The sequence below is a fragment of the Crassostrea angulata genome, chromosome 6 (assembly GCF_025612915.1).
Source record: "Crassostrea angulata isolate pt1a10 chromosome 6, ASM2561291v2, whole genome shotgun sequence".
Taxonomy (NCBI): domain Eukaryota; kingdom Metazoa; phylum Mollusca; class Bivalvia; order Ostreida; family Ostreidae; genus Magallana; species Magallana angulata.
In genome coordinates, this window is record NC_069116.1 from 30,180,120 (window position 1) to 30,195,481 (window position 15,362).

General features: G+C 35.3%; 1 protein-coding gene across 8 annotated transcripts in view; it reads right to left on the reverse strand.

The window, feature by feature from the left end:
• The window catches only part of LOC128189515 (echinoderm microtubule-associated protein-like 2), a 32,780-nt gene that overhangs the window by 2,258 nt on the left and 15,160 nt on the right, over positions 1-15,362 (reverse strand). For 4 of the 8 annotated variants that reach the window (XM_052861155.1, XM_052861153.1, XM_052861156.1 and 1 more), the window contains exons 3-16: positions 6,151-6,855; positions 5,747-5,930; positions 5,336-5,494; positions 5,113-5,188; positions 4,759-4,926; positions 4,596-4,659; positions 3,586-3,687; positions 2,937-3,032; positions 2,042-2,203; positions 1,340-1,501; positions 1,136-1,249; positions 886-1,023; positions 466-597; positions 49-205 (exon numbers count right to left, since the gene is read on the reverse strand). In XM_052861155.1, coding sequence (XP_052717115.1) covers positions 49-205; positions 466-597; positions 886-1,023; positions 1,136-1,249; positions 1,340-1,501; positions 2,042-2,203; positions 2,937-3,032; positions 3,586-3,687; positions 4,596-4,659; positions 4,759-4,926; positions 5,113-5,188; positions 5,336-5,494; positions 5,747-5,930; positions 6,151-6,855 — 2,419 coding nt within the window. Of the gene's footprint in view, positions 1-48; positions 206-465; positions 598-885; positions 1,024-1,135; positions 1,250-1,339; positions 1,502-2,041; positions 2,204-2,936; positions 3,033-3,585; positions 3,688-4,595; positions 4,660-4,758; positions 4,927-5,112; positions 5,189-5,335; positions 5,495-5,746; positions 5,931-6,150; positions 6,856-8,514; positions 8,767-11,054; positions 11,848-12,224; positions 14,172-15,362 lie in introns of those variants that run through there. The other 4 variants (XM_052861151.1, XM_052861157.1, XM_052861159.1 and 1 more) reach the window with 4 other exon arrangements.

Here is a 15,362-nt window from a genome sequence, read left to right on the forward strand (position 1 = left end):
TTTATACGCGTACCTGCCTTTGGCAGTGTCTAAAAGATCAATACTCACCTGGAGAATACCTCATGGCGTTGATTTGGGATTTCCCGACTTGGACGGTAATTATGTGCATCCCGTTCTTTGCGTTTAGCACGAAGAACCTACCAGCCACGGAACCCACGGCTACATAGAGACCCCGGCTATCTACGGCCAGCGCCGTGGTCGGCTTCTGTAAAAAAAGAAGAAAATAAATGACCATTGATTTACATGAATGTAAATATGTACATCAAGTCCCCCTTTTACCAAGTTTCCTCCTCACCCAAAAATCAGCATCAAATCTTATATTTTATCTGAATACGACTCTTGTGTTTAGAACTATGTAATTTAACTAAGTAATTTCAAAATGTTGGTAACGGTAGGGACAGAATCATCAGAAGTTATGAAAAATTAATGAAATCAACTTTCTAAAGATATAATGGTATTTAATACCTCCATCGGCGAGCGCCACAGAACGCGGTGAGTAATGGCGGACCACTTAATGACGAACTGGTCGTGAGAGGTGGTGATGAAGCTGGATTCTCCTGGCACGGCTGCTATAGCCCAGATCTCCTTACAGTGGCCCTATATGCAAATAATTACGGTAATTTCCATTAAAAGGCTACCCAAAAGCATAGTAAAACTTGAAAAGCAATTCAACGTTGTTTGCGTTCGTAAATGTAATTTACAAAGCCAAGTATTATAGAAAATAGTAACAACGCTAATTTTAGTGAGATTAACGAACACATTTTATGATCGAAATTGCAGGAAAAATCCATGTAAAAATTACCTACGTTTACAAAGATATTTAACATTGTCAGGTTTGTGGTTTTTCCTTTGGCAAACAAAAGTGAGTTTCATTCAATCATATACCTGAACTATAAAACGAAATTTAACAGGGAGCGACCCTGCTAGAATACACGATTTGGACGTTCCTACATAAATCTGTCCGTCTGCCCCGGAGCCTCGTTGTGGAATGATTGTTCTTACATTTCCAGCTATTTCTGGAATCTGAAAAGGCATTTTCGGCATTAAAAAAAAAACATATTCACTTCACTTATATACTACAAACATTAGCTATTGCAGCGTTTTAATTTTTTTCATTCGCTCTTTTTATAGGTACCTCTCTTTTTGATATTTTGCGATAGTTGTTGATGCTGTCCCAGGACTTGATGTAGGACCCTCCACCAGAGAGTAGAGTGTTATCTACCATCATACACAGGGTACTGACTGGTTTCTGTGTAAAAATGGAACCGGAATGTACTGCAACTTTAGTAACTACAAGTGTTTTACATAATTTATTCTGCTAAACAATCTTTCGTCTTACCATATGCGCTGCTTTCATTCCTCCAATCATATCCTTATTGATTTTGAAAACGTAATCTTGATCCTTCGTCCAAACCAAAATGGAGCCATTAGAATCCCCTGTAATGACGTCACCAGTGGACGAAAAGGCATGCGAGGTAACCATAGCAGGTTGTGTATCCTCCTTTTTTGGAATTGAATGTATTGCGTTATTATGATTTGATTGCAATAAAACACTCTTGTAATCAAGGTACTGAAAGTAATATTGGGTAGATGTGATGGGATATGACTATAATGGTCAGGATATGAGTACACTGAGAATGTATACCGATAGTTTTATGAAAACGTTGGATTGAACTTCGATGCAAGTCTGGACAGTGCTAGAATAATACCAGTATCAGATACTAAGGTAACAAACTTCAATTGAGAAATGAACTTATTAAATTCCGCGAAACCCGAAAAGAAATTTTGTATTTAATTTTTTTTTGAAAATATACTTCAGTTCGCCCTATAATCTTATGTCATTTGACCATCTAATGTCCCTTGAAAATTAAAATTATTTAAAGAATCAATACTTTTATGTAAAATACAGAAAATATCACAAATGCAAAGAAGTATTGGTAACGTTTGTTTTAAAATAAAATTTAAATACTTCAAATGAAGGCGTAATTGTAAAAATACAATCAATGAATGTGTGTAATATCAACTGTGACGAGATTCTCACTTCGAACACGCCGCTCAGCTTGTCCCTGTACAGCTTGCCGTCTTGTACCCCCACTGGGTCCCAGAAGAGGCGCCAGAAAAACAAGTGATCCGCCCCGTACGTGATCAGCAACGTGTCATCGTATTTGTAGAAACAACAGCAGTTAACGGCCTTTGTTGTGGTCTACAGAAACATACACGTAAAACAAGTCAACAAACAAAAAAAATCAAGGAAACCAATCGAACATTAAAAAAAATTAATGTGAGCAGAACAGTCAGGCTAACGACAAGATGACACTGTGCAAAAATCAAACAACATTTATTCATTTTTATTGTCCGATTTCGGGTGTTGATATTTGATAACCATAGAAACATTAAGGTGTTTTATTTTTTTTTTGGAAAAAGTTACTGCGTCTCATTTCTGTAACAGATGTGCGTTTATCTGATATAATTAAAAGAGGTGGGGAATGCTCGTGCTTAAAATTTCAATTACCTTCTATTGAGAAGCATTTGAATAAAAAACATTACAATTCACTGATGTGTAAATGATTCATTAATTATGCATAAAAAAATTCCATAAAAGAATGCACACAATTTTCTAAACACGTCAGATATGACTCTAAATCAATGGAACAATGATCATCCGTGTTTATGACTTGGCAACTTTACAATTCATTACATGTCTATATTTATATGTATATAACAGTTTTTATTTAAGACTTTCTGGCTTTGAAGTAATATGTTAATCTGTGTATATGTGTGTTTTTCATATGTTGGATGTGTGATCAATAAATCAAATTTTAAACCATTTTACCCCATAATTTAACCAGAAAACAGTATTTTTCATGATTTGACTGCATTTGATAACGAAAAAAACACTAACGCGTCGTACCAACAGATCTATAGTGTATACTGACCGTTGTTTTGGCGATCATCCTTTCCTTCTCCCAGTCCCACACACTGAGCACGTGCTTGTCACTGGTGTCAGTCACACACATAAACCCACCTCGGCTCTGTAACACAATGGAAAACATTCCATTTCAACCAAAACATTTCATTTTTGGTAGAAATTTAATTCATTTCTTTTTCCTGTTTTGGAAAATGTTTTAAAACAAAACGTTCTTTAAAAATTCATTTTAAAAAGTCAAATCTTCCAACAAGATCTCGAGTAAGATCCTGTTTTTAGTTTGGTAATCTACCAGTATCGAAATGCTTCATGATTAGTGTTTGGCTGTCTTCCATCTTTCATACATAATTAATATCTTCGATAATTTGATACAAAAGTGTACACTTTTTTGGCAGATATATTATTTTCTTAATTTTCATTGGAAAATAAAAATAAAACGATCTTCGAAATTCTTCATTTCATTCTAAATTTATATATTCATTGATTCTCTAGTTACAGAGGGCAACCTATATATAAATTCTGTGTGTCAAATCTACCCCCACATTTTTTTCCCTTCTTTATCATGCATACCTTACTGATTTAAAAATCACAAGAATTACTAGTGATTTTAAGTACTTTATTTATTACTAATACTAGTAAATTAAATTTGAATTGGTTACCTGTTCAGAGAATCCGATGGAGGCGACCCCCTGGGAGAAGAAACCGATTCCTATTACGTGAAACGTAGTCAGCTTCTCTCCGTCCCAAATGCGAACATGAGCCTATGAAAAAAAAAAGCCACGCAGGCAAAAAATGTAGTTCCTTTTTTTATCTGTATTTTATTACAATACTGAATTCTAAGGTATTGTAACTATGTAATTTAAACAACTAGAGAGAGAGAGAAAGGGGGATTTGATGGTTTTATTATAAGACAATATGCTGATATGATATGATATGATATACATGTATTAAAATTTTTAGGAAACACAGCAATCAGCAAAGAATACTAATGTCAAGCAATCAAGCTGTTACATGTACTTAGAAAATCTTTCAAGTGTGACCAATTACCTGAATCTTGTCTATTTGAACCAAACTCATTAAACTCTATCGATTTCACATTTAACTATTGATTCCAGAATTATATATAATGTGCGCATAATTATGAATATAAAATATTCCTTGCTTATGCAATAAAAGTAAATTTCGACTCAAGATGAAAGCTTCGAGCCCGTTGATTAATTGCACTATGGGGAATTTGTGCGGGATCAACATTTTCTATGTCCAGTGGTGTGTTATATAGTGCCAATTTGGTAAATGAATCGTCCCACGCTGTTAAAGTTATCCTTGTGAAAAATTCAACAGGGGTCAGGATCAGAAAATCGGTGCTTATCCTTCGAACCCGTGATTTTAATAAAATTAGCCAACCTATATCAGTATATGCAATATTAGTGCAACGCCAGACCATAAAGTATAAAATTATGAGTGAGGCGTCAGTGACATTTTCAATCAAAGCCATTTTAATAAATTTTTCACTCATCAGCCGACAAACACTTTTGGATATCAAACTAATTGGCAGAACTCCTGAACCAGAAACACCCATTTTTCTTTAACAACACATGCTTTCCATTTCAATTCTTGATAGTGACGTCATTATCAGAACCCGTTACTAAGAATACATGTATATACTTACAGGGTTTTCTTTGCCCGAGACCTGTCCTGAGGCAACCCAGTTTTCCGTTGGGTGAAGCGTGAGACTACAAAGAACGGAAAATAAAAAATAAATTTTGAGTAAAAGTCCTAGCCATTAAAATTAAGAATTCACATTTTCCTGTAGCTTCATATTTTATTCTTACCAAGAAATGTCCTCCGTGTGTCCCAGGTAATGCCGCTGTGTGTCGCGACCTTCACCTCTCTCCTCGATTCTTCTAAAGAACACTGCCACGGCCGCCACATAGTACAGAAGTTCACCCGTCTTGAAAACTACAAGGTTTTTACAACCTTCGCGTGTATGGAAACCGTAACTGATGGAAAGGTCAAGGTCAACAGTTCAAACTGTATTGGTCATGAAACGCAACTTCGGTTGTAGAACATTTTGAGAATTTTTTTTTAAAATAAATCAAATTCCCTATATATTCTTTTATGAGGGAAAATTTCGAAGCCACATTTAACTGAACATTAGTAATTATTTCAACCAATGAAAAGGATACATCCATTCTAGTTTCAGTTTCTTGTCTGGACGCTGACCGTCATCGTCTGGGTATGTGATTGATGGCGGGAAATATTCTATAACAGAAAGAAAAAAACATAATGGAACTATTATAATATTTCTTCTTATACCTTATTCATAAACCTCGTCATAAGTATTGATTATAGAAGCAATTTATCTGTTTTCACCGTTTTAAAAGTTTCCGTCTTGCATTCATTATTTACCTCTGACTTTACCGCGAATATTGAACTTGACGCTGTCGTCTTCAGGGTAGTGCCTGGAGGACAAGGGCTCGTGGTACCCGTTGACGGGGACCCCGTTCAGAAGGTGTTCCTGGGGGGACGGGGAGCGTTGCATCTCGTACTCGTTGATCTCATCAAGATCTGTAGATAATAAAAATTTTGGGTAAATCTCAAACTCTTATCAAAATCATAAAAAACGCATAACATTAGACTATAGTTAAGAATGAACGAGTAACTTTGATGAACGAATTCATGGATAAAAAAATTAAAACGATTTCTGTGAATACAATTCACTAACGAAAATGCAAAAAGTTTTTGTACTTGTAACTCTTGAAAGTATGAGTATTTATGTGATTCTTGCAGTGTTTAAGTTTTGATGGTGTGAAATTATACCTCCGTCGTTCGTTTTATGGAATTTTTTCATCCTGCTCGCCACACTCATCGAATCACTTCCAGAATTGCTACTGGGAGCTGGCCGCTTGACATTTTCCGGCTTAAGAGGTACAAGTTCCGGTCCACAAGCAATGAAATTGTCCTGATTTTTAAACTCGTTGAACAACTGGCTAAAACTTTCAACCTACATTTGGTTAAAAAGAATATTTTAGTCCGCAGTAAAAACATTCAAACTGAATTTCTTTTAATACCCAAAAAGCAAAATAGAAATTTTATTTTTTCATACTATTGTTATGTTGTAAATTTCGTATTTACTGCCACCCGGTAAATAAAAAATTTACATCATGACACAATAAATAAAAATTGTCATTTTTAAAAAAATAAATTGGTATACTAGTACTAACTTTTCTGTGCGGTTGTTTCTCAGTAAATAAAGCATGTATGTCGATATTGGTCATGTCTCCCATTGTAAGCAACAGATCCTCAAAATTATGCCTCGTGCTTGGATTGATGTAGAACTTTTCCCTGCGATCCCTATATTCATTGTTTATGACTGTTATCACTCTGGGTTTGTTTTTGGGGTTGTTTTTCGGTGACTCTGTCCGTTTGAACAGTTCTAGCTCTTCTTTTCGAACACGTCCCGCCGAGGGTTTTTTATTGTTCCAGAAATTCTCCCTAGATTGGCCGTAAGGAACATCGAGTGCCGGTTTCTTCACAGAAGACACCAAATAAGAACGTCCTTGTTGAAACGCCGTCACACTTTTGATTTCTTTCCCGTCGGGTAGCGAGAATACGTACCGAACGCCCGAAGAAGTCTCGATTCGGTCGTTCAAATACACCAGGAGTGCCTCGAAATTGAGGAACTGTTTGGGATTTATGCACACGTTCACTCCTTTGAAATCTTTATCGCCGTTTCTGAAGAATGACACTCTCTTCCCCCTTCTATCTGTCGTCCTATGAACCACGGCTTTGTCGTTGATTTCGGAATTCATGTTCGACTGTTCATACCTCCCCATCACAAATGGTGGATACTCCCTGTATGTATCCGTATGGGGGCGCTGAGCCGGATACACCTCGTATTCATCGTCACTATAGACGGGAATTTCACTCTGCAATGGAAAGCAAAGTTAACACGTTAACAAATTAAAGTCGCTACATTTGGTTAAACCCTTTTTTGGTCGTTTTACATGCATAATGTAAAGCGATCAAGCTGTAAGCTGGTGGATAAAGGCTTCTGTCAGGCTGTGGAAATTACTTATATTCTTTTAATCTTACCTAAATGTTTCTTGAAATGTAATTTACTATCGCTCACGCAATAGTTGACAGATGAAGGATGGTTTTTATTTTAATGGTTGATTTGGTAAATGCACAAAAAAACTTAACTTTAAGGTAATTAAGTCAAATGTGGTAAAAGGAAAATTAATTAAAATTGCAGACACAATCGTTCGAAAAAGGGAAAACTATATTGATAATTACGGGGTTAAATACGATGAAAGCGCCAAGTTAATTACTACGATTCTACACAACAAGGCTTACAAATCATTAAGAATTCATATTTTTATAAACCGTGACAAAAAGAACTGTCTTTTTTTAATTTTCATTTATATCTCTTTATAGGCAAAAATGAGAAGTAATTAAATATATTGATTTTCTGAAAAAAGGGTCCCACTCGTTGAAAATGAAGACATCGTTTCACTCATTAATGTTAATATGACACCATGCGCAATTTGTCACATTACTGTATGCAAAAAAGTGATGTCCAAAACAACGATCATCGATATCATGCCAGATATCCACCAAAATCTATAATGTTTTAGGTATTCGGTCGTGACAATGTTGGGATAGAAGATAGATAATATAAGATCTTTTTTATACAGGTGAAACCATTATCAAAATGTTTGTGGGTTTTTTTGGAAGGGGGGGGGGTTAATTTTTACATTAACAGTGTTGAAATCGTTCACAAAACATTTGTATACAAGTCTATGATACATCTTTTTATATAAAAAGAAACAATATTAATAGTATGAAAAAATGTATCCAAACCCTAAAACAGAAAATTGTATCCAGGTTCATGTTGTTCTTTGAGTACAGCAGACATGTAAAACCTTACACATGTATCTATTGTTTAAGTGGTAAATACATGTCGTTGGTCCAAACTTTTATTTCAATCCTACTAGATTAACTTCACTCACAAACTCTGAAAAATTATTTTACTCTCTGTTACATTATATATTAAATTCCACAGAAATCATCAAATTAAACTTATGTGTGTTAGGATGTACGACAAATAATATCAAAAGTTATCTCGTAGACTTCTTAGCGGTCAAATTCAGCGCCATGGAGCTCAAGATTTTATTTACGTACCTTACTTCTACGCGAGTCGTACCTAAACAAACAATAATATGTTGTGATCTTGCGGCTGTTATTAATAATTGATGTTGTGCATAATTATAACTTATTATAGGAATTCTTAAAATACTAACATTTTTGTAGAATGACAAGTAGATTTGCTCGTACAAGACAAGGTACATATAAACATACATAAAACTACATCGTGAAACATTGCAATCTATGTATATTCATTTGAAAATCTTATTCCCTATTAGTTCCAGTTTTTATACTTTAGGACATCACAAATTCATAAGAATCTCAAAAAATTCATTTAAAAACACGAATTTGTCTTATTCCTAAAACTCCCGTGACTGAGCGATTTCTCTCCCATATAAGATAACTGGCCCTATTAAGAAAACACCAATTACCAAACATACCCCTGATAATCTTGTCACCGCGAAATTTCCACATTCCTGGTAATGGCGATAATAGTGAAAAGGTCTATGAATTGACCTACTCACTTTTTCCTCCTTTTCGTGTATATTGTCATCCCGCCATTCAACAAGAGAAGCAGTGAGAAGCCTCCGTTCACCCTTCTTCAGTCTTACAGTAGTCCTCCCCTTAAACATGTTTAACCATTGCACACTAATGATGCGAAATAAACTGAAGCAGGTTAGATCGTGCCAGCCTTGCTGCATGAAGCAACATCATTTTAAAGGCCGCGAAATACGAGCGCAATGGAACTGCGCTCTTTGTCATCAACACTTCCTTAGCAACCATATTAGAACAATAAATATATCACGAAATATTAATATTGTAATGCTTAAATTTGCTAGTTCAACAATGCTTCCGATTTTACAAAGGATCGTGTAATAAAATTTGTATTCGCCAAATGGTGTGAAGCATTACGTCAACCATTCAACATCAAATACTTAAAGTTTTGGGGAAAATAAAATTATTAATTTTTAATAATATAGTATATTCGAAGTCGTATTCAATACCATACTTCTTCTTAAGCCAATCATTAAATAAATGTACCTTTGTTGTGGTTCCAACACGCGAAGTCTTGGTACTTTTATCACTTCCCTTCATTGTTTTGGCGAGAGGTTTCTTCACGCGTTTAGTTGCCATGTTTGTGCAGCTAGAGCTGAGATTAATATTACTTTTATATCCTTATACTCAAGTAGGAATGCCACATCACAATAATATCAAGATTAATAATGCAAGGGCTTTAGATTTGACTCGGCTTATTGACCGCACTTCACCAAGAAAGAGTCTGGATGCAACTTTGGGAAAATCGGCTTCGTTGCTATATCTTTACTTTGTTAATAATACATCAACTTGCATGACTTAGTCTTTTATTTAAGTTTTTGTTCGCCAAAGTTCAGCAGCGTATTAAAGCGAGAAATATAGATTATACGCGTGAACCAGTGTTTGTGTGGTCTTTGAATTTAGGAAGGCTGAATGGTCATGACGAGTGTTTTAGACTATATTTATCTCCTTGAAAAGAAGATGTAGTAAAAACTGGTCAAATCTTAAACCAAAAACATCTGAGTTGTCGTTCTTTGAAATTAAGAAGGCTGGATGGTCCTAACCAGTGTTTTAGACTATATTTATCTCCTCGAAAAGAAGATACTAGAATAGAAAAACGGTCAAATCTTAAACTCATAACATCTGAGTTGTCTTAACTTAATGATAGTTTATGGCCCAAAAAATCGAATTTATAAGTTAAAGGCAGATGTTGACCATTCCGGCCTCCGTAATTAAGGGGGTTGGAAGGTCGTGGTCAATTTTTGACTATATTTTTTGACTTGAAAAAAAAAAAGAGAAATCGTTAATAACGTAAGATACAATTTGAATTTTAAACCTAAAATTAACGAAGACAGAATTTCTCCTGACCAAATATTAGTATACACATGTAGCTTGAAAATCATATAAAGAAATTTAAGGTAGATCTGATGCAGAATTTTCCATTACATCCTCAGGCACAACAAAAATAAATATAAGGCACACAACGCCTAGTTGTCGAAAACATTTCATTAATTCTATTTTTGTTCACAAATTTACAAAGTAAAATCATTCAACAATATCGGGTTTCTTTCATATAATTGTCTATATTTGATTAAGATGAATCAGAAAATTACATTAAAAAATTTAACTGTCTTTAGACCTTCTCTGAAAGTAATGAATTAGTCGTAGATTGACAAATCTATTTTTCTTTAGGTTTTATTTCTTTTTCACAAGATCAATTGGTAGAAAACTGTTTTAGAAATATTGATTTTCCGCAAAACCATCCTGGATACTGCAGCTTACAGATCTATGCCATTCATGCATGCCTAATTAAGACAATTTCGTAATCAATATTCTGGATTATCTCATATAACAGAGGCTGTAAAATCTCTTTAATTTTACGGGTGATAAATTCAGAAACAGGATATGATGTGATAGAGATGTAAGTTAAAAATCATCTAAGCAAGACACTTCTTGTTGAAGCTAAGCCTATGGAATTCTATTGTATGTTTGGAAAGTACACAATACGCATAAGTTATTGCTAATTTATTGTTCCCCCTAGTAAAAACACCGGTAAACAATAGCCATGACAACCACATGCTCATAGAAATACATTGTAGTAGGCGGTATAATACAAGGTACAATACAATGTTGTATTGGTTAATATATATATATTGGTAAATGAACTATCTATTACAGAGTACGATGTAAGTTTAATATCTGAATTGATTAATTGTAAAACGATTTAACAAGAATTTTTATAAAACACCTCCCCGTGTTTTTATACTTCTCAAAGAAAAAATAACTGTAAAAGGAGCGACGTGAATTATGTTGCAAGAAATCCAAAATGTGAGAATTTTTGTGCCCCGCAAACATTATGAAGATTTTACTCTAAACATGAATATCATTATTTTCATTCATTAAAAAAATCGTGTTTCTAAATGCCAAAAGCATACTGAAAACTCACGTCGCCTAACGTCATTTCGCTTTCGTTGTGTGAATGGGTTGAAGCCGAATGCAACACGGATCCATTTGTTGTAAAATTGTCTTCTAGAGAATCACGTTTAAGAAACGTTTGTTGCTCTCCATTCTCGGGTATCACTTCCTCTGCAATAGAAATGTCGGATATGTCACTTGGCCTGATGGTACATGTACCTCCTCGTTTTATTTTTCGGTTTTTGCTGCTGACATCCTCGTTATCCACCGTAAATCTCCTGAAATCTATGTTTCTAGAGGAGTTCGAATGAATCAAGGCCCTAGAGGAACGCCTAGTTGGTATGTTGTTTTGTTCCCTTTGGGTGTCAAGGTTTTCTTCTTCATTCATCAAAGATTTGTCTGCTAGACTGTATCTTCGACTATTACTTGGTATAAACGTCCAGTCTTTTGAAGAAGGTTTCCTTGACATTCGACGACTATTTCTTCGACTTTCGAACTTTGCCTGCGGCATGGGTGTGTCCATCGTGGACGACAGAAGGAACTTTTAAACTTACTTGTTTAAATACATGTGTATCGCTTTTTCCTCACTATCAACCCGATTAGACACAGGTGAATAAAATAGTTGTTGTCCTTAGAAAACGCACACGAATGGCGAAATTGCATTGCATTTGTTGAGCTTTGCGTCTTAGCCTATGTCTATCCTTTGCATGTTTCTTTTCACCACCAATGCTTCTTTTCCAATGTTTTATTAGATATCGTACAATTAAGACGAGAATTGTTTTAATAATGAATGAGTTAAGTTACCCAACGTCAGTGTTTTCATTGGCTTTTGGAGTCTTTGGGGATCAAAGATATTACACAGGTGAGCTAGCCGCGGTTTCTGTGATTGATATATAGGTACATGTATGAATCACCTTGGCGTTTGACCCGGCAAGTCTTTTGGGGCGGTGGTACTATATGTACATAAACAGCGCACGGCTGGTCATTATTAACCAAAAATAATTAAGTTTTATTCGTAGATATTACATCAAAGCAGATATGGGATCTGGTTTTAAAACTACAAAATTTAACCTCACGAGGACGAAATTTTAACCGAGATAAGTTAAATTCGAGAAAATTATCTTCCATTTTTTCCTAAATTGACTATATTTTTTTCCCCAACATTTATATCTGTTTTGAGTGTAACAACTTTAAGAAATACCTTGCTCCTTCGCACTATATCCTTTTCCCCGCTAGGGACGTCAGTGGGTGCCGAAGGACTCCGATGTAGAAAAGCTGAAACTTTTCCCGACTTGATGTACACCTTTGTATGTTCTTTGGATTCCGACACGTAAACATCTCCCTTGTCCGGTTGAAACACAATCTCCAACATCGGAGTTGTCGAATATTTTGAATTGGTCTCACTTTTAAGTGAGAGTTTGCGACTAGATTTGCGACTAGATATTTCAGGCACAGATTTTGTTTCTATTGTATTTTGAGTCCAGCGACGCTGAGTTTTATAAATTGTTTGTTCGGGCGTCGAATTTTCTCCAGTGTTTTCAGCATCTTCAAAATTCTTGTCCAAAAGCACAAATGAATCAAAGTTTCTCTGATACTCTCTTTTAACAGGGACGTTAACTTCTGTGTACAAATGCACTGATTCATTTGTAAGGGATCGCCTATAAATATGTGGTTTGTATTTCAATTTGGAATCAAGAAGTCTTGCATTTTGTCTGTAATCATCTTTTCCTAAATGACGTTGAATACCGGTATGCCGATTTCTGTTAAACTGCAAAACCTCCGGTGCTTCTTTTGTGAAAGTTGGACTTCGAATCACACGGTGTCTTTGATTCTCCATACCAGCAGATTGACTAGTGGTAGCATTCCTCGAAGGCATTGGTTTTACAACGGCTGATAACTTTTCTCCAACTTTCCCTGATTTCATAGAACTCATATTTGAAGATTCATGGAAACGAGCAAAAGAGTTATCTTTATCAAAGTGAGCCAAGGAGCTTGAATATTTAGGCAAACCCGAACTAGAAAAGGACACTTGCCGCTTTGCTTTTTTCTCTTCTTTGACAAGAGTTTGAATGTTGTTTACACTTTCTTTTCTTCTTCCAAAAGTCTGATTAAATACCACGCGTGTGTTACTTTCGTCAAGGTTTGATTTCTTTCGGATTCGTTTTCTCAAATCATCGCCATACTGCTGGCGTTTTTTGAAAGAGTCGTGTGACGACACATGCTCCTCTCTGATTTCTGTAGAATCCTCATTCTTTTGAATCCTTTTTGTTTCCATGGTTGTCTCGGTGCTTTTTTTGCTTATTACTTTCCCCTGGGGCACTTTAAGATGCCTCTTTCTTGGTGCATTTCTAAACTCCATTTTTTCTTTTTGTTTCTTTAAAATTTCAGCTAGTTTAGCTTTAATGGGGTCTTCTTTTTCTTTTTTATCACCATCTTTTTTCAGTTTCACATCCTTTTCCCGATTTTCATCAGGTTTATCTTGAACTCCCTTTATTTGTTTTGGAGATTCTTCCTTACTTTTTTCAGTTTTCTTTATTTTACCGTCTTTCTCACTTTCCACATGTTCTTTTTTCACATCATTAATATCTGCCTTTATCCTGTGAGGAACTGCTTCACTTGGTTTTTGCGACGCCTGGCTATTTGTTTTTGTCTTGGTTTCCAAATTCGGTGTTTTGGTCTTGGTTTCCAAATTAGGTGTTTTGGTCTTGGATTCCAAATTAGGTGTTTTCTTTGGGATTGCTGACTTTTTTGGTGAATTGTTTGCTTCCACGGAGGTTTTAATGAGACGACTTAACACTTTGTCTTTCTTTATTTGTCTCTCGCTTTGTTTCTTAACGAACGTTTTCTGCCAACTCTGTACCGACGATTTCGACTTTGATTCCTTTTTCGCTCTATTGGCCCTGCTGAGCTTCACCCTCTTTAATTCTGATTTGTCGTGGAGAACAGATTTGGATGTTTTTAAATCACTAGTCTCAGTAACATTGTCCTTTTCTGTTGATACATTTCCACTTCCATCGGTTAAATTTTCCCCAGATTCTAAATAACTAGAGACGACAATGTTAGGAATTATAACATTGTCTTCTCGATCCACGTTGTCCTTGCTATTAATCAAGGATTTCTCTTTATCGGTCATTTTCCTTGATTGCAGTTGAAGTCCCAAGAGAGTATAAGGAAATAGATTTACCACGACCTCATTTGGAATCCTTACTTTATCCACAGCAATCAGTTGTGTTCAAACAATAACGTAAATGAACTATCCAAAAATTGACCCACCACTCTTTTTTACGCCTGGTTGCCATACCTATGTTTGCCCTGTGTTTGGAAAATCTCTTTAGATTTTAGATTTGCCTTTTCCGAGTTTTGACCGACATTCTTACAATTGTCATTTGATTTGTCTTATTTCCGGTTTTGTACTTTCCCGCGATAATGATTTCACAAAACATTTAAATGTCCAATGAACTTACTCTCCTGTTTCACACAAAAGGTTTGTTTACCCTTTCTGCTTTGACGAAAAGTCACATCGTTTAAGCGCACATAAATAGAAAGAACGAGAGTGATGGGTTAATGTCTTGCTTATTAAGTGTCAGTTGTTACATCTTATCTGAAGGGAAAGTCTTTGGGATGTACACTCATAAATTTTTAGCTGTTTTTTTCAAAGTAACCAGAATTCAAGAAAAACCATGTATTTGCGGACTCAGACTAATCAACTCTTTAATGTCGAAAATTCAAGATTCGTTAATGTAATAAATGCTCTGGTCAATACCACTTCCGCAGCGATAGAGTACATAGAGAATCTACCCCCCAAAACTAAGAAAATCCTTTAGAGTACTGAACCGATTGACAGATACAAAATGTCGCAGACGCTCTTACAGACTGAGAGGGCGATCTTGTCTCGCTGCATCACATGTTTATCATTTTATATAACATAAATGAAGTGTTTTGAAAATCATTCTGTCAGTTTTCATACGTTTTATTTAGTTGCTGCTTATTATATCTTATCATGAATAGGGACGTAAAAGTTGTCTTTCTTTTCCAGGGGTAGAAAAATGTGCTGTGTCCTCAGCACTTACTATTGAAATTAACATCTACAGTTAATCATAAAGAAATATGAAAACTACTTCATTTATAAAAACTGTTTTCAATTTCCACTGTCAAATTGGTCATTGGACAACAATCAACACTGAATATATGCTATACAATGCAGGCAAAGTCACTTGCTGGCCTCTGCTGAGTGAACTTTATATTCATTAATCTTTCATTGTTGCTTAAAGAAAAATTTTTCTCCTTGCAAAATACAAGGCTTTGGAATTTAAGTACAAATACAGTTTCATAACTATAC